At 46.9% G+C, this 22892-nt stretch overlaps 1 protein-coding gene across 1 annotated transcript in view; it reads left to right on the plus strand.

The window, feature by feature from the left end:
- The window catches only part of UBASH3B (ubiquitin associated and SH3 domain containing B), a 574305-nt gene that overhangs the window by 547909 nt on the left and 3504 nt on the right, over window positions 1-22892 (plus strand). Inside the window, exon 13 of the mRNA XM_069224422.1 lies at window positions 17659-17768. Coding sequence (XP_069080523.1) covers window positions 17659-17768 — 110 coding nt within the window. The remainder of the gene's footprint in view (window positions 1-17658; window positions 17769-22892) is intronic.

Here is a 22892-nt window from a genome sequence, read left to right on the forward strand (position 1 = left end):
ACCCCTACTCCCCATTTCTAACACTGCTTAACTCCTGATGAAAGCTGTAGCCTTTCACCACTATGAGGGTAGTGCTTTTGCTGCCACTCCTAGTTTACCAAGACCGCAACCCATGAGACAGGCCTTTGTCATGGCGCACCAGCATGATTCATGTTTGCTTTTGGCAAATAAATTAGCATTAGGGATCCAGGCAACAGTACAGTTAGGCACTCATGGCAGGGGTACACATCTCTTACCATGCAGAGGACTTTTACATCCCACAGGCACTTAAAAATAGAAACCAAGAGTGGTTAATTCAGGGGACCTATTACAGTAGGCTTTAGGAATGAAGGTAAACCTTGATGAGTGACTAGGGATTCATATAAAGGACTGCAAAACTGCATGCCAGCAGTAAAGCTGCAATATTCCTGTTGAAGGCAGGAATCAGTCATTGCAATATGAGAGCATCAGACGTGCTGAAGGAGAGAAACTGCATGTTATCAGTCATACCTGAAGAGCCACCAGCACCATTCTGCGTCACTGTATGGGAGCGGGTAGCATCTTGATCTAACTGCTGATGATTACTTGGGAAAGTGTGAGGCCAGGAATAGGTATGTGCAGGGCTCACACCTGACTGCTGTTTTCAGCACCTTTGGGAGAAACTGGGGTTCCAGGCCTGTGAAATGGCAGCCTGTTTGCTCCGTTCCAGTCCCAAGAATCAGCTTCCCTAACTGTCCATGTGGCTCTCCGAAACATTCTGAAAAAATAGGCAAAATAAGTTGCAAAACCAGCATTTCCTCACTTTTTAACTAAAGGTGTTGGTTATAGGGGTTTCAGACCAAGGTCCCTGCTTTTATTAAGGTGGGCTCGCTACTGGAAGTGGGTCCTCTAAAATCATTGTAGCAGTTAACTATGCTTCCCCAGCAGATGTTACTCTTACGAATATTGATCTTGCTCCAAAGAACCTATTTTTAGCAACTGATTTTTCTTCTAGAGGCTGAGGGTCAAGTAATTAATATTTTCCAGTTTCTTCTTTAGGATTTTGAGTGTCACTTTGAGGTCCTTCAGAAGGGGCAAGACCCTGTAGACGTCTTGGCCTTAATGGATCAACAACTGTTTATTATGGGATGTGACATTAATGAAGTTTCGACTGTGGTTACTGCCTCTGGTGCTGCTGTCTTTGGGCACTGTCATCTTTGACTTCATTGTTGAAAATTGTATTCAGCCCAGCATACATCTCTACTTCACCTGCCTTTATTCGGTTCTTTGCTTTTTAGTCCTCAGTTTGGGGCTTCGAATAAGATGTTCTAGAAAAACACAAAACTCTGTTGCCGTTCCTAAAAAGTCCTTCTGAGGATCGTCCTTTTTCATCTCCCACTTTTGTGGCCCCTTTCATAAGAGGACTGTGGCTGAAGGGCCTTTGTTTATGAAAGTATTGCATCACGAGTATTGAAAGAGGTCCAGTTTGAGCAGGTAGATCTTGTTCTTCAGGGTGGCCTAGGAGACTGTGGTTTCTGTTTTTCCTGACCCTGGCAAGGGATCCCCATTGTTTGTTTTGATTGCCCCCCCCCCCTCTTTGGCTGCCCCTTTCAGAGATACAGACCGCTCAACAGCTTTGCCCAAGGCTTGGAGGATGAGCAGGTCTGTCCAAAAGGTAGTGTGCTCGATCTACGGCTGCTTTGGTTCTTTACCTGGATCATCTGCGCCCCCAAACAGAGTTATGTGTAACATTGGCATCAGTTTGCTGATTAGCCTTCAACTCGTGGGTTGCATCCTTAGGATTGTGATGCTTTTTAATTCTTCATTTCTGGAGCAGCAAGTTTTTTTGGTGTCTGGCTGACTTCACTTTACGGTTCCAGTGAGGGTGGTCTCTTGGTCTGGTTTATCCTCCCTTGGTTCTTTCACCGCACACCTTTTGTGCAGTTTTTCAAATTGCAGACCTGCTCCCATTCCCCACTTCTATAGGATGTGCCTTTGGTTTTCATTGCAATACAGGAAGCATTCTTTGAGCGTCTTTCATTAATTTCTGTTAGTTTGGTTTGGCTCCATTTCCTTGTTAGTATCACCTCGTGCAGCACCGTTGTGGCACTATGTGCTGTAGTCATCATTAGCCGTACTTACGGGACAAGGTGGTCTTTGGTTGTGTTTCTGTGCAAAAGTTTCTTTCATGTTTCATTTTTCTGAAGAATTGGCACCCCCTGTTCTCTGTCCCAATCATGCTCCCATTCAGTTTCTTTCTTGCATGATTTGTATGTCAACAGGGCTCTGTCTGTTTACTTGGAACATACTTTTGTCTTTTGCTCCACTAAAGTACTCTTTGTAATGTGTAATTCTTCAGTGAGGATCTGCAGATCTTCAGGGGGTACCATGAGCTGCATCCCGCCATTAGTAGGACAAATTCCTCTACTTGTTGTACTTTCCTGGTCCGATTATCGGGCAGCCTACCCCGCAGGGTAGAGGCTTTCATGGTGGATTTGAAAAGTGTTACTTTGCAGGACATATGTTGGGCTGCTAATTGAGCTATCTCTCAAACATCTGTAGGTCAAAAAGTGGTAGTTGCGGGCCCCACTCTCTGTCCTAAATGAAGTCTACAGATTAATTTTGCTTCAACAGATCCGCACAGTTTTACAATGTGGGTTTTTAATGTCCCTGAAATTCCTATTGGTTTGTATATCCTGAAGGGTTACAAATTGGACGAGGAAAGACAACAATGTGGTAATAATCGGATTACTGACCGGTAATCTTCATGACATCTTTTGACTTCCATATGCCAATCCTTGTTTCTTGCCTTCCCTAGGCTTTCCTCTTCCTGTCTAGCTGGCATTTCAGGATGTGGTCATTAACAACCAGGTAATTATAGTTAGGGGAAGTTTTAAAGAAAAATGTTGTTGAAGAAAGCAAGAAAACTGTCTGTCTCTACGTGACACAAGTCAGGACTTGGATGAGAGCCCAGACTCAAAGTAATAATGATTTCCAGTTAAATAAAATGGATAGTAATGTTCTAAGGACTCCAGCAGATTCTCCAGACAACAGACAGTCCACATGAGTGAATGTAAGGTAGAAGGAGTAAACCTGAAGTCTACAACATGCAAACATTTCTAATATTGGATTCTGTGACTCTCGTAAAATTTATAAATATATACAAATTACATGAGTACATTTACAATGCTTACATATACACATTTTCTGTGACCAAGGTCTTCAAAAAATGCCTCCGCCCAATCAATGTCCCGATTAGAGGTTCTGTTGTTTACCACAAAATGCAATTTACTCCTTTCGTTCTTCCAGAATTGAAAATGTCGTTAGGTCTAAGATTGAAACCCAGCACAAGTCCCGCCAACCTTTCCCATGTAGGTGGGGGTGAGAAAACCCTAACCACACGTTCTAATCTGTCACATGAACCGTGGGTGAAAGATAACTTTTTTGATTTGTGACTCTGTAAAAGGTCCTCTGGTTTGTTCCTTCAACACTGACATTTGTTGTTCATCTTTTGGAACACTTACTTCATATATCTGATAATCCGTCCTCCTTCTTTAGCGTGGTGATAAAGGCACACCTGAAACCTTATGTGGAGTCTCTCGTTGGATGGACCCTTGCTAAACACCAGAAACTTGTTCAGAGAAATACATATTGGGAACATGGTGCCTGGCTTTTGTGGACATTAGCAACTCAATTAGTATGCATATTTTGCATGTATACACTTATTCACTCTAAAATGTTTTTGGACATGCCATGTAGAGAGATTCAAATCACCTATTTCTTTGTGTCATGTTGCTAATCTATTTTTTTTAATCTTTTCTATTGGTTTCCTAATATAACAGGACAGCTTTAAGAGTACGAACTAACTAGTCCAGGTGTAAACTTGGCAGCTTTAAAATACAAATCATGTCATGTCTTATCACAGTGTTGAAGAACAAAGCAATACACTAACACATACATGCTCATCTGCTAATAATTTAAATCTCCCAGTGTCTAAGAGCCTCCCTTATCTTCCAATATAGACCTACTTCAAGTACATATGGGTTAGAAATGGGGTCTCAAGTTGGCAGAGGTATACACCCTTGTCCAAGTAGGGACCACAATCCTAGCCAGGGTAAGTCACACACAATCCAAATTATCCTGTGCCCACCCTCTGGTAGCTTGGCACCGAGCTGGCAGGCTTAACTTAGAAGGCAATGTGTAAAGTATTTGTTCAGAACTTTATACAATAACACAGTGAAAACACCACAAAAAGACATAATACAGGTTTAGAAAAATAGAGAATATTTATCTGAATAAAGTACTGTTGAAATGATGAAAATCCAAAGTACACAAGCAAAGCCATGAATTTTTAAATATGAAATCCAACTAAAGTGCCTAGAAAACACAATAGCTCCAACTGGGGCTATCACAGCATCGTTGTCGGAGTTGTTCCCAAAAATCCAACACCACCGGTACTGGTCACAGAGTCACAGGGACCCCCAGGTACAGTACCTTTTGAAAACAAAGAACAAGGATGTTTCATTGAGTCATAAAGAAGCGTGATGGAGTCGGTGCAGCGTCAGTCCCTTACATCTTCCAAGGAAAGAGGCGTTGGTTCCTTCCAGATGCAGGGGGAGATGATGCGTTGTTAAATGCGTGGCATTTCTTTCTAGTGACCCGGTGGGGTCGCTGGTCCGTCAGGACGTGATGTGCTGATTTGGCAGTGTCACAATGACCCTGAGTGACATCAGCGGAGTCGCAGCAACATCAGACTTGCATTGCAGGCTGTGCTCATTGTGTGCAACGAGGTCCACAGAGCAGGAGCAGGCTGCGGCGTTGTTGAAGTCATTCTGGAGTCGCTGAAGTTGGGAACTAGCAAAAAGCTAGTAGTTCAAGCCTTTGGTGTACCTGAGACTTCAGAACAGGAGGAAAGCTCAATCCAAGCCATTGGAGAACACTTTGGGGGAAGGCAGAGTCCTTCCAGCACAGTGAGAGGCCAGCAGGGCAGCAGGGCAACAGCAGAGCAGCAAAGTAGCCAGAGATACCTTTGGGCAGCTAGGTAGGTCTTCTGCAAGAGGTCAGGTGCCGGTCTGTAAGTGTCTGAGTTGGTGGGGTCAGAGACCCAGTTTATATACCCAAAAATGCCTTTGAAGTGGGGGAGACTTTAAAGAGTGGTTTTGAAGTGCACATGTTCCCCTTTCAGTGCAGTTCTGTCTGCCAGGGTCCTGGTAAGGGGTTTGGCAGTCCATTGTGTGAGGGCAGGCCACTAGCCTTTGAAATGTAAGTGTCAGGCCCTCAACCCTTCCAGCTCAGGAAGACCCATTCAATATGCAGATGAATGCAGGAGTGACTGAGGGTCCTGTGTTTGTGGTTGTCTAGGTCAAATGCACAAGGGAGTTGTCAACCTGCCCAGCCCAGATGTTAATTGGAGACAGGCTGTAAGGCACAGATAGTTTTTAAGTGCAGAGAAATGATCACCTTCTAAATGTGGCATTTCTAAAATATTAATATAAATTCCAACCTCGCCAATAAGCAGGATTTTCTATTACCATTCTGGCAATACTACACATGACCTGGTTACCCGTTTCAGATCAGAATCTACCACTCAAAAATAATATGAGGGCAGTCCTAATGCAATCTATGAAAGGACTCAGACCTCACAGTAGTGGTAAACGAATTAAGGAGTTTTCCACTACCAGGACATATAAAACACATATGTACATGTCCTGCCTTTTACCTCCATAGCACCCTGTCCTATGGGTTACCTTAGGGGTGACTTATATGTAGAAAAAGAAGACTTTAAAGCTTACAAGTACTTTTAAATGTCAAGTTAATGTGGCAATGAAATTGCACACACTGGCCTTGCCATGGCAGCCCTGAGACATGGTTAAGGGGCTATGTATGTGGGTGGCACAATCAGTGCTGCAGGCCCACTAGTAGCATTTAATTCACAGGCCCTGGGCACATGTAGTGCACTTTACTAGGGACTTATAAGTAAATCAAATATGCCAATTGGGGATGAACCAATGTCACCATGTTTAAGGAAAGAGCATTTGCACTTTAGCACTGGTTAGCAGTGGTGAAGTGTGCAGAGTCCTAAAACCAGCCAAAACAGTGTCAGAAAAGTGGAGGGAGGCAGGCCAAAAGTTGGGGGAGGACCACCCTAATGCTGTTAGGTCTAACAATATGTAGTGCAACCAGTGTTAACAGCACCATATCTGATTGCTATAGTTGTCCTTCTACACTTGCCCTGTCAAACCCTACCAACGTGAAGACCTCATCCTAGGGTCAAAGTTCATGGTCTACACCTCTGTGAGTAAAGAAAGCCCCCTTTAAAAGACTTTAAATATAGCATGACAGACTCAACAATCTGATCCAAAAAGGCAGGTTCAAGCGTACAAAGCATATCATACTCTATTACAGCATTAATGGATAAAGCAATACATTAAGACAGTGATTCCCAACCTGTGGTCCGGGGACTCCTGTCCGCGAAGCTTCCTCAGGGTGTCAGCGACTGCTTAGGAAATTAAATAATATTAACAGATTTGGTCCCCAGCTGTCAGTATTGTCTCAGTGGGGGGTCCCCAGATTCCAATAGTGATTCAGTGGGGGTCCCCACGTTCTCGTATTGATAAAATGGGGGTCCACAGAAGACAAAAGGTTGGGAACCACTGCATTAACACATACATTAACATATATAAGTGGTGTCACAAGAGTTCACTCCAGTAAATACTACTCCATCCTTATCCCCTCCCTCTCCCAACTGCAAGGGCTAGATATCTTCCAATGCCCAAGAACCTTCCCCTTCCCTCAGTATACATCAATTTTAAGTATACATAATATGTAGTCAGGGACACCAGCGCCATATTGTCCGAGTAATACAGGCCCATATTTAAACTTTTTTAGCACCGCATTTGCGTCATTTTTTTACGCAAAAGCGGCGCAAACTTACAAAATACAATTGTATTTTGTAAGTTTGCGCTGCTTTTGCGCCAAGAAGTGGCACAAACGCAGCGTAAAAAAAGCATAAATATGGGCCACAGTGTCTAACTATGCCTGCCCGGTCAGTCCCTCTTAACGGGTAGTCCTGTCAGGTCTGAATTCATGGTTCACAAATGTATGTCTATAGAGAGTCCCTTCTGCGAGGGAGGGTTCCATGCCCCTGATGTTGTATTGTACAGATACCTAGCAATATAAATAATGAGGCTTTCAGGAGTCAACGAATCATAGGAATGGGCCCCACGCTTCATTAAACTGAGTGAGTTTATGCTGAATTGATAAATTCTCCTCTCATATGTGGACAGTCAAAAAAGTTCATTTGACTGTTCATGGTGTAGGTACATCTGGCAAGCGCCAATGTCTTTATATAGAGATTTTCGCAACCACCAAGGACGTCGACATCCATCGTCTTCAGTAAATGGTACTGTCATTTACATCTGAAACGGCATGTGGAATAGCTAATTTGACTGATTCAGAAAAATCATAGAGGCTAGTATTAAGTAACGTACACCAAACGGCCACCCAGTAATGGGTCAAACTTGGGCAGGACCATAGGATTCTTAGTTTATATAGAGTCCAGTAACAATTATGCAAAGCTCTAAAGAAGGAAAATTGAACAGGGCCTCCCTCAGATTTTGATCATGATGATCTAGCAGATCCGTCCAGTCTTCATCCGTATAGTTCACATGCAATCTAACTTGCTAGTGTGTCTTGGTCTCCTGTCTAGTAATATTCAAGTATAATGAATCAATGAAAATCTGATTAAAGTTGGAGATTGAGCCCCTAGATCCCTGTCTCCCACAAGTGTATGTACTTGTGAAGGACAACAGTCTCTCAATTGGCAATAATCCTGATATTGCTAATCCGTCAGAGCGAATTCTGCACACAGAGGGACCCTTTTCTCAAAGTTTTGTTTTGCCTTTGTGCCACACAAGGTAATGTAACATGTAACGCAAGGGCAACGCAAAACCTAGATGAGATTTAACAGGCCACCCAAGGCAACTATGCATGGCCCTGCAGTGCTTGGTATATTTGGAATAACGCACAGCAGCAGAAGTCACTGTCTTGCGTTACTGTGATGAAGGGAGGCATTCTGTGGGGGCAGAATTATGTTCCCACTCATCCACCCTTGGATTTTGGTACATTCCCAGAGTTACCATGAGTAGAAGACTTGGGAACACATTAAAATGCAACATCTTCCCAGGGGAGGCATAACAAGGAGAAATCTCTTTATTTCTAATTTTGTTCCTCTTTCTATGTGTGCTGCATTCTGTAGCATATGTAGAAAGAGGTAAAAGCCTCAGAGGATTGTTTTTAAGCAGGAAGGTGTCCCTTCTTGCACAAAAACAATCCTAGCTGCAACGCAGGTGCCCTTGCACTTTAGTGCAAGGGTGCGTGCATTGGCACTAGGCAGCCAAAACTTCACCATCTCAAGGAAAGAACAGGAATGCTCCATATCATGATAGATATGACACATTCCTGCCCTCTCCCATTAATGCAGCCCAGTGCAGCAAGGTGTCTTGCTGTATTGCGATGTGTGAAACAATACTAAATAAGGCCCATAGGGGCATATTTATACTCTGCACCGAAGTAGCGTCTTTTTTTTAACTCTAATTTGGTGCAAAACTAATTCCATATTTATACTTTGGTGCTAGAACCGTCTAGCGCCAAATTTATCGAGTTGAAGTCATTTTTTGGACGCGGAAACCTACCTTGTCTTAATGGAATGCAAGGTAGGCGTTCCCTTGCAAAAAATGACTCTATGGCCTTAACGCCATATTTCTACTCCCGTGCAAAAATGTTGCACGCGATGGAGGAGGGGTCAAAAAATCATGCAGAGCTTGCTTTGCCTCATTTTTTAACGCGTGGGTCAGGGCAGGCGTGAGGGGACCCGGGGCCTATATCCATGGTGGAACACCATGGAATAGGCCCACAGGTGCCATCCCCAGGCCCCAGGGACACCCCCATCCACACCAGGGGGACAGCGGAGGACGGGGGACCCCATTCCAGGTAAGTAGAGGTAAGTATTTTTTTTGTTTTTAAAGTGCCATAGGGGGTGCTGAAATGGGTCCCCATACATGGCACAGGATGCAATGGCCATACCCAGGGGACCCTGGTCCCCTCTGCTGGCCATTGGGGTGGTGGGCAAGACTCCTGTCTTTTCTAAGATAGGAGTCATGTGGTATGGATGGTTTTGCGTCAGAAAATGACTCTAGGCAGGTAAGAGTCATTTTATTTTTTAACTCTAACCTGCCTAACGTCATTTTTTGGTGCAAAACCCCCTTCTTCCAAACCGCCAGCCCCACCCGACTAACGTCATTGTTTTTTTACACTAGCCTACCCTTTGCAAAGGCAAGCCCGTATGCGCCCGTCCGCTCCTGGACCGCGCCCAGCGCCACGACCCCTGGTCCCCAGCACTCCCAATCCCCACAGCACCGCTACGACCCCTACACCCTCCGCGCCCTCAACCCGGGGCGCTCCAGTACCTGCTTCCAAGCCAACCCTAAACGCACCCATGGACCCTTCGCATGCCTCACCTGCAAACTCACCTTCCACCGCGAAACCACCCCGTCCGCCAGCCCACGTGCCAACAACCACCTCAAATGCATCTTGATCCACGCACGCTCCGTCCACAAGCACGCCGTTGAACGATGGGACCTCCTGGACTCCACTGCACCGGATGGCGCCTTCATCACTGAGACCTGGATGAACGCCTCTTCGGCCCCTGACATCGCCATAGCCATCCCCGACGGCTACAAGATCTCCAGGAGAGACCGCTCCAACCAAGTCGGTGGAGTAATCGCCATCGTCTTCAAGGACTCCATCAACGTCACCACCTCCACCGAAGAAACCCCCCTCACCGCTGAACACCTGCACTTCCAGATCCACACCGACCCCAGGACCACCCTCAGAGGAACTCTCATCTACAAACCCCCTGGACCACGCGCCCTCTTCAGCGACTCTATCACTGACTTCATCTCCCCGCACTCCCTTGCCTCGCCGGACTACATCCTCCTCGGTGACCTCAACTTCCACCTGGAACAGAACAACGACCCCAACACCACCGCCCTGCTCGCCAACCTCGCCAACCTCGGTCTCAAGCAACTGGTGAACACCCCCACCCACATCGACGGACAAACGCTCGACCCCATCTTCTTCACCAGCAACCACGTATCCTTCAGCCACTCCTCCGTAATACACTGGACCGACCACAGATGTGTCCACTTCACCTTCTGACGCGAGACTCGCCACCTCCGCACACAATCCATCCCACACCGACATTGGAACAAAATCCACGCGGAACAACTTCTCTCCACTCTCAGCGACAACCAACCCACCTTCTCCACTGACCCCAACGACGCAGCCCTCAGCCTCACGCATTGGATCACCAACTGCGCAGACAACCTCGCTCCCCTCAGACGCCTCCCAAGACAGACCAGCACCAGGAAACCTCAATGGTTCACAGACACCCTCAAGGAATCCAAAAAAAACTGCCGCACCCTCGAGAAAGCCTGGCGCAAGGACCACACCGCAGAGAACATGGCTGCCCTCAAGAACGCTACCCGCAAACACCACAAACTGATCCGCGCCACCAAAAGAAATTCCTTCACAGACAGACTGGACAAGAACACTCACAACAGCAAAGAACTCTTCAACATTGTCAAAGAGCTCTCCAACCCCAACGCCAACGGCATCACACCCTCACAAGACCTCTGCAACTCCCTCGCCACCTTCTTCCATCGTAAGATCACCGACCTACACGACAGCTTCGGACACCAGACCCAGCCAACCACCACAGAACCTGCAACCCCAGCCATCACCCTCAACGCCTGGACTCACATCAACACGGAAGAGACCAAAGCCACCATGAACTCCATCCACTCCGGTGCCCCCTCGGACCCCTGCCCACACTTCATCTTCAACAAAGCCGACGACATCATCGCCCCGCATCTCCAGACCATCATCAACAGCTCGTTTGCTTCTGCCACCTTCCCCGAGAGCTGGAAACACGCCGAAGTCAACGCCCTACTGAAGAAACCTACGGCGGACCTCAGTGACCTGATGAACTTCCGTCCCATCTCGCTCCTCCCCTTCCCTGCCAAAGTCATAGAGAAGACCGTCAACAAGCAACTTACCAACTTCCTTGAAGACAACAACCTACTCGACCCCTCTCAGTCCGGATTCCGAGCCAATCACAGCACAGAAACCGCCCTCATGTTAGTCACAGACGACATCAGAACTCTGATGGACAACGGAGAAACAGTCGCCCTCGACCTCTCGGTGGCCTTCGACACCGTCTGCCACCGAACCCTAATATCCCGCCTCCGCTCCACCGGGATCCAAGGACAGGCCCTGGACTGGATCACCTCCTTCCTCTCCAACTGCTCCCAAAGAGTCTACCTCCCACCTTTCCGCTCAGGCCCCACCGAGATCATCTGCAGTGTCCCACCAGGCTCCTCGCTCAGCCCGACTCTCTTCAATGTCTACATGAGCCCCCTCGCCGACATCGTACGCAAACACAACATCAACATCACCTCCTACGCCGACGACACTCAGCTGATACTCTCCCTCACCAAGGACCCCACCAGCGCCAAGACCAACCTGCAAGATGGAATGAAAGACGTCGCAGAATGGATGAAACTCAGCCGTCTGAAACTTAACTCAGACAAAACGGAAGTCCTCATCCTCGGAAACACCCCGTCCGCCTGGGACGACTCCTGGTGGCCCACGGCCCTTGGCACCACACCAACCCCCTCAGACCACGCACGCAACCTCAGATTCATCCTGGACCCACTTCTCACCATGACCAAACAAGTCAATGCCGTATCATCCTCCTGCTTCCTCACCCTTTGCATGCTCCGAAAGATCTTCCGTTGGATCCCCGCCGACACCAGAAAGACAGTGACCCACGCCCTCGTCACGAGCCGCCTGGACTACGGCAACACCCTATACGCAGGAACCACCGCTAAACTCCAGAAACGTCTGCAGCAAATTCAAAACGCCTCCGCCCGCCTCGTCCTCGACATAACCCGCAACAGCCACATCTCCACCCACCTGAGACACCTGCACTGGCTTCCCGTCAACAAAAGGATCACCTTCCGACTCCTCACCCACGCACACAAAGCCCTCCACAACAAGGGACCCGAATACCTCAACCGTCGCCTCAGCTTCTACACGCCCACCCGTCATCTTCGCTCCGCCAACCTCGCGCTCGCCACCGTCCCTCGCATCCGCCGCACCACGGCAGGTGGGAAATCCTTCTCCTACCTGGCGGCCAAGACATGGAATTCCCTCCCCACCAACCTCAGGACCACCCAGGACCACCTCGCATTCCGGAGGCAGCTCAAGATCTGGCTCTTCGAGCAGCAGTAACCCCATCCCCCTAGTGCCTTGAGACCCGCACAGGTGAGTAGCACGCTTTATAAATGCTTGTGATTTGATTACATAAATATGGTGCCCTGCTGGTGCACAGAAATGGTGCAAGCTGGTGCTAAACGTTTTGGTGCAAAACTGTGTTAGTACAGTTTTGCCCCAAAAAGTATAACTCAGGGCCATAGTGTCAAAGGACTTAAACTCAGAGCCACTGTATAGGTCATCTATCACATTAATTCCCACCTCTGCCCATTATGGCCAGTTATACGAGATACATCAAATCTGGTGGCCCACATTCAGCCATATTGGGACTGCTTTGTCCATTAATACCTAAAAGTTTGTGAACATTCCTCCCAAATGGACCACATTGCTGTCAGTGTGGCAGAGTTGAAAGCTCGAGCACTGTATAGTAGGCCTCGGCCAGTTGGGGCTTGTGCCTCAGCTCACTTTACCAACATATGTGGGTGTCTGTTAATCGGAATCCACCTGGTCTTATATCTGAAAAAAGTGTTGCAGACGTGAGCCTGGGCTTCCTGCCTGCCCCAATAAAGTTTTGATGTGCTTGTTTAGTGTTTGAAGAGTCTTTTTGGGGATCGTAATTAGGATCATACGGAAGATGTAATTAAACCTTTGGCGCTGTTATCATTTTCACAACTTTGTCTCTACCCCACAGGGAACAATGCAACGAGGACCATTGGGGAAATCTCTGTCCATTTGTGCCAGCAGTGTGTTCAGATTACCTGATATCATACCCTTCAGCCCTGTGTTAACCAGGATGCCTAGCTACTTAAGATCAGAAGATTTCCAATGGAAGCCATAATCCCCTTGAGGATGTTGAGTGGGGCACTTTGTGATAGGTAGAGCTTTGTTTTTTGACAAGTGAATTTTGTATCCAGAAAAGTTTAAAAAAGCAGTGATAAGGGACATTAATGGAGGAACTGAATTGTCTGGGTCACTAAGGAAGTGAAAAATATAATCTGCATAAAGCAACAATTTAATTTGACCAGCTGCCTTCTCTATGCCTTTTATCTGCCGATATTGGCGAATGGCTGCTGCAAGTAGCTCCAAGTTGATCTACAAAAAGAGGGTATTTACGGGGTATCCCTGCCTTGTCCTTCTACGTAGGGCAAAGGTCTGGAATACATGTCCTCTGAAGACATTCTGTGCTGTGGTGTCAGAGTAAAGCCATTTGACCTTTGCAAGGAATTCCGGACTCACAACAGCTCCTTGCAAGGTTTAGAACAAGTATCTGAATTCGACCAGGTCAAAAGTCTTGTATCATCTAAGGATAACCGTATTTTGTTATCTTTCATCTTCCAAAGTTCATTTGCCAGTAGCGTCATGTGGCTTCTTGATGTATGTCTAGGGACAAAAACCGACCTGAGAGTCATGAATGAGGCTTGTTATAACTATTTTAATTCTCATGGCCAGTACTTTGGCCATAATCTTCATGTCCATAATAATTAGTGATATCAGATAATATTTAGCACATTGAGCTTGGTCTTTTTCTGCTTTTGGGTTAAGGCTGATTAGTGCCATGTTAAATTCAGGAATCGAGAAAATGCTTCTTCTACTTCTACAGGCTGGATATCAGGCCACCACCTTTGACTCTGATTGCTGGTATGGCTTGATGTGCTTTCTGTTGCCAAAGTTGTGCTGTCAATAGTCAGCCCGCTTTCTCTTCCTATTCATAATGCTGCCACTTCAGTCTCAAAGGGGCATAATCTGCCTGAGTAGTAAAGTGGGAGTTTAGGTCAGATTTTGCTCATTCAATCCTTTGGAGAAGTTGAGAGGTTGGTTTGGCTACATATTGTTTGGACAGATGAGAGATTTCTAGCTTTAGTGTTGCACCTTTCTCCTGCATAGCCTTTTTTCTCACAGCCAAGTCTGCCATGAATATTATCTTTAACCACAGCTCACAAGGTCTGGGGTTAATCCACTGAGTGCTCATTGTCATCTAAATAATGACATAAATGTGTTGCTGGCTTTCATTTATCATTAGGTAATTTATAATAGAATATGTTAAGGCACCAGTATTTAATGGTAGGAGCTACATGACCAAGGTCCAGTTCCAAAGCCGACAGGGCATGGTCAGAATCCCACCTTCTATGATTGTGCAGTCCCTTATCAAAGCATGGTGGTTGACAAGGTAGTAGTCAATTCTGGAATAAGTTCTGTGTACACAGGAAAGGGTTGCGTAGGCGCCAGCGATCTCTCAGAACCAGGTCTTTAAGTAAGTCTCCCAACACTGCTCTATTCAGAAGGTTTGCCTTGTCAAGTGGGCCAGATTTGTTATTATGTGGATCCCATGCCAAGTTCCAGTCACCACCCACCACCAGTTTAGATCACCTGAATTCTGTCAGTAGTATTAAGAGACTTGAAAAAAGTCTCTTCTTGTTGGAGTTTGGAGCATAGATGGACCCCACTACTAATGTATTGCCCCGAGTTGTCAATCTCACGAAAATATATCTACCCAGTCGCTCAGTCCGTGTTTTATGTGCTCAATATTGTAGAAACTTTCTAAGCAAGACTGCCACATCTCATCTCTTTGGTGAAGAAGGGGAAGGGCCTGACAAGGAATTGGGGTTATTCCTATTTACAATAGAACTACTTATCACTTTACTGACCCACTCCCTTCTCAGTTTGTCTGATTCAGTGTGTGAGAGGTGCATCTCCTAAAGTAGGGCTGTGTCTGGTGACGTAGGGGCATATTTATACTCTGTTTGCGCCGAATGTGCGTCAAAATGTTTGACGCACAATCGGCGCAAACCCTGACCCATATTTATACTTTGACGTCCGACCCCGCGGGCGTCAAAATTCCACCATGTGCGTCATTTTTTGGAAGGGGGAACCAGCCTTGCGTTAATTATATGCAAGGTAGGCGTTCCCTTCCAAAAAATGACTTTAAGGCCTGTGCCCCTTATTTATACTCTGGCGTCATTTTGACGCACAGGAGGGGGTGGGCCTAAAAAACGGCGCACAGCCTTATGTGCGCCGTTTTTAAGGGACCTGTGGGTTCGGAAGGAGCCCAGAGGTGCCATCCCCTGCTCCCAGGGACACCCCCTGCCACCCTTGCCCACCCCCGGAGGACACCCAAGGATGGAGGGACCTATCCCAGGGAAGTAAAGGTAAGTTCGGGTAAGTATTTTTTTCCGTTTTTTTTTTATGGCATAGGGGGGCCTGATTTGGACCCCCCTACATGCCACTATCCCCAATGACCATGCCCAGGGGACATAAGTCACCTGGGCATGGCCATTGGGCAAGGGGGCATGACTCCTGTCTTTGCTAAGACAGGAGTCATGTCAATGGAGGTTGGGCGTCCAACAAACTGGCGCAAATCCGGTTTGAGGCCTGAATTTTGCCTCAGACCTGACTTGCACCATTTTTTGATGCACAACCCCCATTTTCCCATACGCCGGCGCTGCCTGGTGTGAGTCATTTATTTTGACGCACACCAGTCCGCAGCGCCGGCTAACGTCATTCCATTAATAAGGCGCCCGCATGGCGCGTTGGAATGGCGTTAGCCGGCGGTAAAAGTTTTGACGCACAACTGCGTTGGCGCAGTTGTTCGTCAAAAGGTATAAATATGGGCCGTAGTGTCTTTTTCTACTTAATGTATTGTGTCAAGCCATTAACATTGAAGGAGAGTATGTGAAGATTTTTGAGTCTTGCCTGCCCTGCCATGGCTTTAGTGGCTCAATTGTGGTTTATGGATCCAAAGACTGGGACAGCAGCCTTCACCAGAAGGCAACGGCACTGTGTCTGAAGAAAGTGGATGGGAGAGCAGCAATAAGAAGCATTAAGCACCTATAATCCATCACAGCAAAATGTCCAGAAGATAAAACTTGCATGGAGAGAGTGAATCTCTGTGAAACAAGTTTGTGACTATGAGACCTTTGCTTAGAAAATTGGGGATCTGATTTGGACTGCTAGAACAATCCATAAAGTTACTAATAATGGCACTCATAGGGAGTTTACAGATGTGGTGGAACTTTTAACAGTTTCTGGACAAGCCAGAGGCAAAAGACATGGATACCTGCTCTCCGAAGAGTGCACCAGATATTTCACATCAACTGGTAGCCTCAACAGGTCCACCGATAAGAGATGACTTACCTGGGACTCATCCTCTGAATGTCAGACACTAGAAGATAAAGGGGAAGGGAAGATAAAGACAAGAAAGATCCACATGCAAAGACTGGCAAAGGCAGCGACAATTTGCGATCTCTACTTAAACCCTGATGCTGGTCCAGCAAACCTGGCTGAAGAGTATTGAAAAGGGAGTTGTATTGTGACCGTGCTGGGTACGCCCTGTCCAGGTTATTGATCCTGATCACAGGACGACTGGGGTTGAGCTCTTTTTTTTGTGTGGGATGAGTGGGATGCTCTCTTCTTCTCTTCTATTTTAACCTGGTCGCCTGGATCTGCACTACAGGTTTGGATTTAGGCGGTCATTCTGACCGCGGCGGGCGGCGGTCGCCGCCCGCCATGCGGTTACCGCCGAATGACCGCGCTGCGGTCATTCCAACATTCCCGCTGGGCCGGCGGGCGACCGCCAAAAGGCCGCCCGCCGGCCCAGCAGGAAAGCCCCTGCAACGAGGAAGCCGGCTCCGAATGGAGCCGGCGGAGTTGCAGGGGTGCGACGGGTGCAGTGGCACCCGTCGCGATTTTCACTGTCTGCAAAGACAGTGAAAATCTTTGTGGGGCCCTGTTAGGGGGCCCCTGCACTGCCCATGCCAGTGGCATGGGCAGTGCAGGGGCCCCCAGGGGCCCCACAGCACCCGTTCCCGCCATCCTGGTTCTGGCGGTGGACAGGTTCTGGCGGGAAGGGGGTCGGAATCCCCATGGCGGTGCTGCAAGCAGCTCCGCCATGGAGGATTCCCTGGGCCAGGGGAAAACCGGCGGGAAACCGCCGGTTCCCCTTTTCTGACCGCAGCTTTACCGCCGCGGTCAGAATAGCCCAGGAAGCACCGCCAGCCTGTTGGCGGTGCTTCCGCCGCCCTCCGCCATGGCGGTCATGGACCGCCAGGGTCAGAATGATCCCCTAAGTATTGTAGCAAAGCCCATACTCCTTCATCTCATATGTATATTCTGCTACTTTCTTCATGTATGAGAATTCCCCCGCCCCGGCAACCTCCTCCCCACCTGTCCAAACATTCAAGACTGCAGAGTGCTGGGCGGTGGGAGTTGAGGGGAGGTAACTCACCAGTATAAAGACATTTGTTAACAGTTCATTATACACTTATTGAATTCTTTGGAAGTGCATTACTTGCTATGTAGTATTGTTTTTTCTTGTCTTGTTTTTGCTTTTTCCTTTGTTACTAGGAAGCCAATCTGTTTTCATTGCAGGATATAACATTCTGATTGTGGCTCACGCATCTTCATTAGAAGCCTGCACTCGCCAGCTACAGGGACTCTCACCACAGAATGCCAAGGACTTTGTGCAAGTTGTTCGGAAGGTAAGGTTTTAGAAAGAAATCCCTTCATGTTTATAGAAGACTGCATAGACCAAACTGTAAATTATCTTATGCACTTTAAAGGCTTTGGGCCAGATTTACAAGGTCCTAGCGCCTCTTAGCGCCACTGTAGGAAGTTGGCTCTGTATATACTATCTCAAAGTAAGAGATAGTGTGCGCAGAGTCCAAGGGTTCCCCTTAGAGGTAAGATAGTGGCAAAATTAAAGAACTCTAATGCTGTATTTTGTGGTAGTGTGGTCCAGCAGTAGGCTTATCCGAGGGTAGTGTTAAGCATTTGTTATACACACAGGCAATATATGAGGAACACACACTCGGCCAATAGTTTTTATATAGAAAAATATATTTTCTTAATTTATTTTTAGAACCACAAGTTCAAGATTTGAATTAAATACATAGAATGCAAGGTACTCCACATAGGTAAGTTAGGAACTTTGAATTACAGCAGTAACATACACAGTTTTAGTTAAAATGGCAATAAGTTACTTTAAAAGTGGACACAATGCAAACATCCACAGTTCCTGGGGGAGGAAAGTAATAGTTAGTTTGTCAGGTAAGTAAGACACTTACAAGTTCAAGTTCCTGGGCATAGGCAGCCCACAGTTGGTGGTTCAAGGCAACCCCAAAGTTACTGCTCCAGCAACACAGGGACGGTCAGGTGCAGAGGGCAAAGGAGGGCCCAAAACACATAGGCGCCTATGAAGAAAAGGGGTGCTCCGGTTCCAGTCTGCCAACACGTAAGTACCTGCATCATCGGAGGGCAGACCAGGGGGGTTTTGTAGAGCACTGGGGGGGCACAAGTAGGCCCACAAAACATACCCTCAGCGGCACAGGGGCGGCTGAGTGCAGTGTGCAAAGCATGCGTCGGGTTTTGTATAACAAATCAATGGAGGGACCCGGGGGTCACTCTAACGGTGCAGGCAGGCCACAGGAGGGGTTCTCGGGCCAGCCACCGACTGGGCTAGGGAGAGGGTTGCCTGGTGGCCACTCCTGCACTGAAGTTTCGGTTCATTCTGGTCCTGGGGGCTGCGGGTGCAGTGCTTGGTCCAGGCATTGGGTTCCTTGTTACAGGCAGTCATGGTCAGGGGAAGCCTCTGGATTCTCTCTGCATGTGTCACTGTGGGGATTCAAGGGGGTCATCCCGGGTTACTCACGAGGTTGCAGTCGCCTGGAAGTCCTCTCTGTAGTGTTGGTTCTCTGGAGCTCGAGCCAGGGGCGTCGGGTGCAGAGGGTGAAGTCTCACGCTTACGGCGGGAAGAGTGAGGCCCATATTTATACTTTTTAGCTCCACATTTGCATCATTTTTTGGCGCAAAAGCAGCGCAAACTTTAAAAATACAATTGTATTTTTTAAGTTTGCGCCGATTTTGTATAAAAAAAAGATGCAATTGCGGTGCTAAAAAAGTATAAATATGGGCCTGAGTTCTTTAAAAGTCGCTTCTTTGTTGCAAAGATGATGCTGTGGGTGAACAGTGCCGCTGTTCTCAGGAGTTTCTTGGTCCTTTGTGTTTCAAAGCAGTCCTCTGAGGCTTCAGAGGTCAATGGTCCCTGTCGGATGTGTCGCTGTGCAGTTTTGTTTGAGTCAGGAGACAGGCCAGTAGGGCTGGGGCCAAAGCAGTTGTCATCTCGGTCATCTCGGCAGGGCTTTCAGGTCAGCAGTCCTTCTTCTTGTTTCAGGTTGCAGGAATCTGATTTCCTGAGATCTGGGGTGCCCCTAAATACTAGATTTAGGGGTGTGTTTAGGTCAGGAGAGCAGTAGCCAATGGCTACTGTCCTGGAGGGTGGCTACACCCTCTTTGTGCCTCCTCCCTGAGGGGAGGGGGGCACATCCCTAATCCTACTGGGGGAATCCCCCAATCTCAAGATGGAGGATTTCTAAAGGCAGGGGTCACCTCAGCTCAGGACACCTTAGGGGCTGTCCTGACTGGTGGGTGACTCCTCCTTGTTTTTTTCATTATCTCCTCCAGCCCTGCCGCCAAAAGTAGGGACAGTGGCCATAGGGGCGGGCATCTCCACTAGCTGGGATGCCTGGGGTGCTGTAACAAAAGGCATGAGCCTTTGAGGCTCACCACCAGGTGTTACAGTTCCTGCAGGGGGAGGTGAGAAGCACCTCCACCCAGTTCAGGCTTTGTTCCTGGCCACAGTGTGACAAAGGCACTCTCCCGATAGGGCCAGCAACTCGTCTGGTTGTAGCAGGCTGGCAGAAACTGGTCAGCCTAGCACTAGGAGTCGGTCTGGTATTCAGGGGGCATCTCTAAGATGCTCTCTTGGTACATTTTACAATAAATTCCACACTGGCATCAGTGTGTATTTATTGTGCTGATAAGTTTGATACCAAACTTCCCAGATTTCAGTGTAGCCATTATGGAACAGTGGAGTTTGTTTTTGACAAACTCCCAGACCATATACTCTTTATATCTACCTTGCACTCACAATGTCTAAGGTTTTGCTTAGACACTGTAGGGGCATAGTGCTCATGCACATATGCCCTCACCTGTGGTATAGTGAACCCTGCCTTAGGGCTGTAAGGCCTGCTAGAGGGGTGACTTACCTATGCCACAGGCAGTGTGAGGTTGGCATGGCACTCTGAGGGGAGTCCCATGTGGAATTAGTAATTTTCTCCCCACCAGCCCACACAAGCTGTGAGGCAGAGTGCATGTGCTGAGTGAGGGGTCCCCAGGGTGGCATAAGACATGCTGCAGCTCTTAGAGGCCTTCCCTGGCATCAGGACCCTTGGTACCAGGGGTACCATTTACAAGGGATTTATGTGAGTGCCAGGGCTGTGCCAATTGTGGGAACAAAGGTACAGTTTAGGGAAGGAACACTGGTTAGCAGGGACCTAGCACACTTTCAGTCATAACTGGCATCAACAAAAGGCAAAAAGTCAGGGGGTAACCATGCCAAGGAGGCATTTCCTCACAGCCACACTAGAGTGATTTGTAATAATGTGGCGTTAAGGAGGCTATTCTACCTCACCATATTTACAAAGTGGTGTAGTGCTTGCATTGTACCACTTTGCATCCCCTTATGCCACAATATGCCTGTGCCAGGCATAATGAATGCAAAGGGGAGCGTTCCCGAGTATAGAGGCCCCTAAAAATGGTGCAGTGAAATTTCCAGCATTTCAATGCACCATTTGCACCATTTTTAGCATCATTTTCAATGCCTGTTCAGAGCAGGCGTTAAAACGATGTGCCCATAACTTTCATTAGGCCTCCCTTTACTTTGCACGATTAGCACCACAATTTATGGTGCTAATCCTGCAAAGTACAACAATAACATCATCTATTTTTCCGCTTTTGACCTAACGTGTGCCATGGTGTGCACATGGTGTCGTTAGAGGAGAGCAAGAAAAGTGGTGCATCACAGCTGATGCACCACTTTCTTGTATATCTGGCCCTTTGTTCAGACATTTTGTAGGTTTAGAATAGAAGAAAATGGCTTAAACTGCTCTGAGTTCCGAAATCTTTGAGATAAGTGTATGAATTTGTTTCTCCTTGGTATCCTGCTTTTTAACTTATGTTTGTTGTGAATTTTCAATTTTCCTTCTGTGCTAGTTCACCATCTTTCTATTGCTTCTCATATCAATCAGTGGATGAATGGAGGTTTATAGAGTTGCCTGATATCCTGGAAGGATTCCTAGAGCTGAAAGGGCCACATTAATTCATCCCATGAACAGGGCATTGAGCGATTGTAAATGTACCTAAAAAAACATGTTTTTAACTTTTACCTGAAAGCTTGATGGCATGTTGTGGTCCTACTCTCTAGAGTTAGATTATTGCAAAGTTTAGTGGCTAAGAAAAGAGAACGCTCTGCAACAACACTATGATATTATTAACCCTACATGGAAGCTTTAAAGTTTCTCCGATACCAACGAAAGAAAAGGTTGAGTTTTGATTGATTAAAATTAACTTGGGTCACAGCGATTTTATTTGCTTAGTTGGTTATGCTGAGGCTCAGATTTCAATCTGCCAGTAATCGCTTGTTGGGTGCAAACTTTTTTTCCTCCGAAAACTGATTACAAGTTAGGCGCTTTTGGAACCTGGCATGGGTGTGCGACATCGGTTCTTGCAGCAGGTAAAGCATGTGGGAAATCAAAGAGACAAGATGTGCAACATTAAATTTGTTTGCCTCGTAATGTGGTAAAACGTGAACAATTAGCACTAAGCTTGAAATCGTATGCAAATTGTGCACCAATTAATTGCCCTATCCCGAGCAAACAATAATTAAGAAGGTGCCCAGTTTGGACACACATTGAAATTAAGGCCATTGTCTTTGAATGACTACCATTTCCTGATGGGAGTATGTGTATTTGCCAGATGATGAGACAATTGGTGCCCCGGCTGAAATTCTAAAACATCATTCCGTCTCATTTTGCATCAACTGACTCGTCTGGTTGGTCTAGTTTTACGTGGTTCTGTTAGACTGTTCTACTCCAACACATTTTATTTATCTTCTCTCACTGTTATTTGGATGCTTTAGTCACAAAAAAGAGTATTTGCAATTACGAGATTCTGATATGCTTTCAGGTTCTGATATGCTTTCAGAATTATAATTATTATATGGCGTTTGCATTTAAATTTTCTTTGTCATATGAACTAGTGATTAGCTCGTTAACAGGTGCAGGATATTCAATATGCGAGGGACAATTTCAGGATGCAGCATCTTAGAGTGTCGTCAATCTAAACACTGCTATCCTGTTATTTAACTTCGGCAAGAAGTTTGGTTCCTCAGACTATCCTCCATTTGGTGAACTATCCACTACCCTGGAAAATTTCGTTTTATGAGGGCATCAGATTCAGTCTGCACATTTCGGGCCAGATTTACAAGAAAGTGGCGCATCGATCCCTATGCGCCACTTTTCTTGCATTGTCCGTGCCCAACCTAACAACACCATGGCTGCTCCCTATTTACAATACGGCGCACCATGGCGGTCGTTTCCACAATAGCATCATAATTCATGACGCTATTGTGATGCTTCACTGGACTAGCACCATAAATTATGGCACTAGTGCAGCAAAGCACTAGGAAGACCCATAGGTTACTATGGGCCCGTCACTTTAACTCCTGCCCGAGCAGGCGTTAAAAATGATGAAAAAAATGTTGTTGT

Source organism: Pleurodeles waltl, chromosome 3_1, assembly GCF_031143425.1.
Source record: "Pleurodeles waltl isolate 20211129_DDA chromosome 3_1, aPleWal1.hap1.20221129, whole genome shotgun sequence".
NCBI classification, from domain to species: Eukaryota; Metazoa; Chordata; class Amphibia; order Caudata; family Salamandridae; genus Pleurodeles; species Pleurodeles waltl.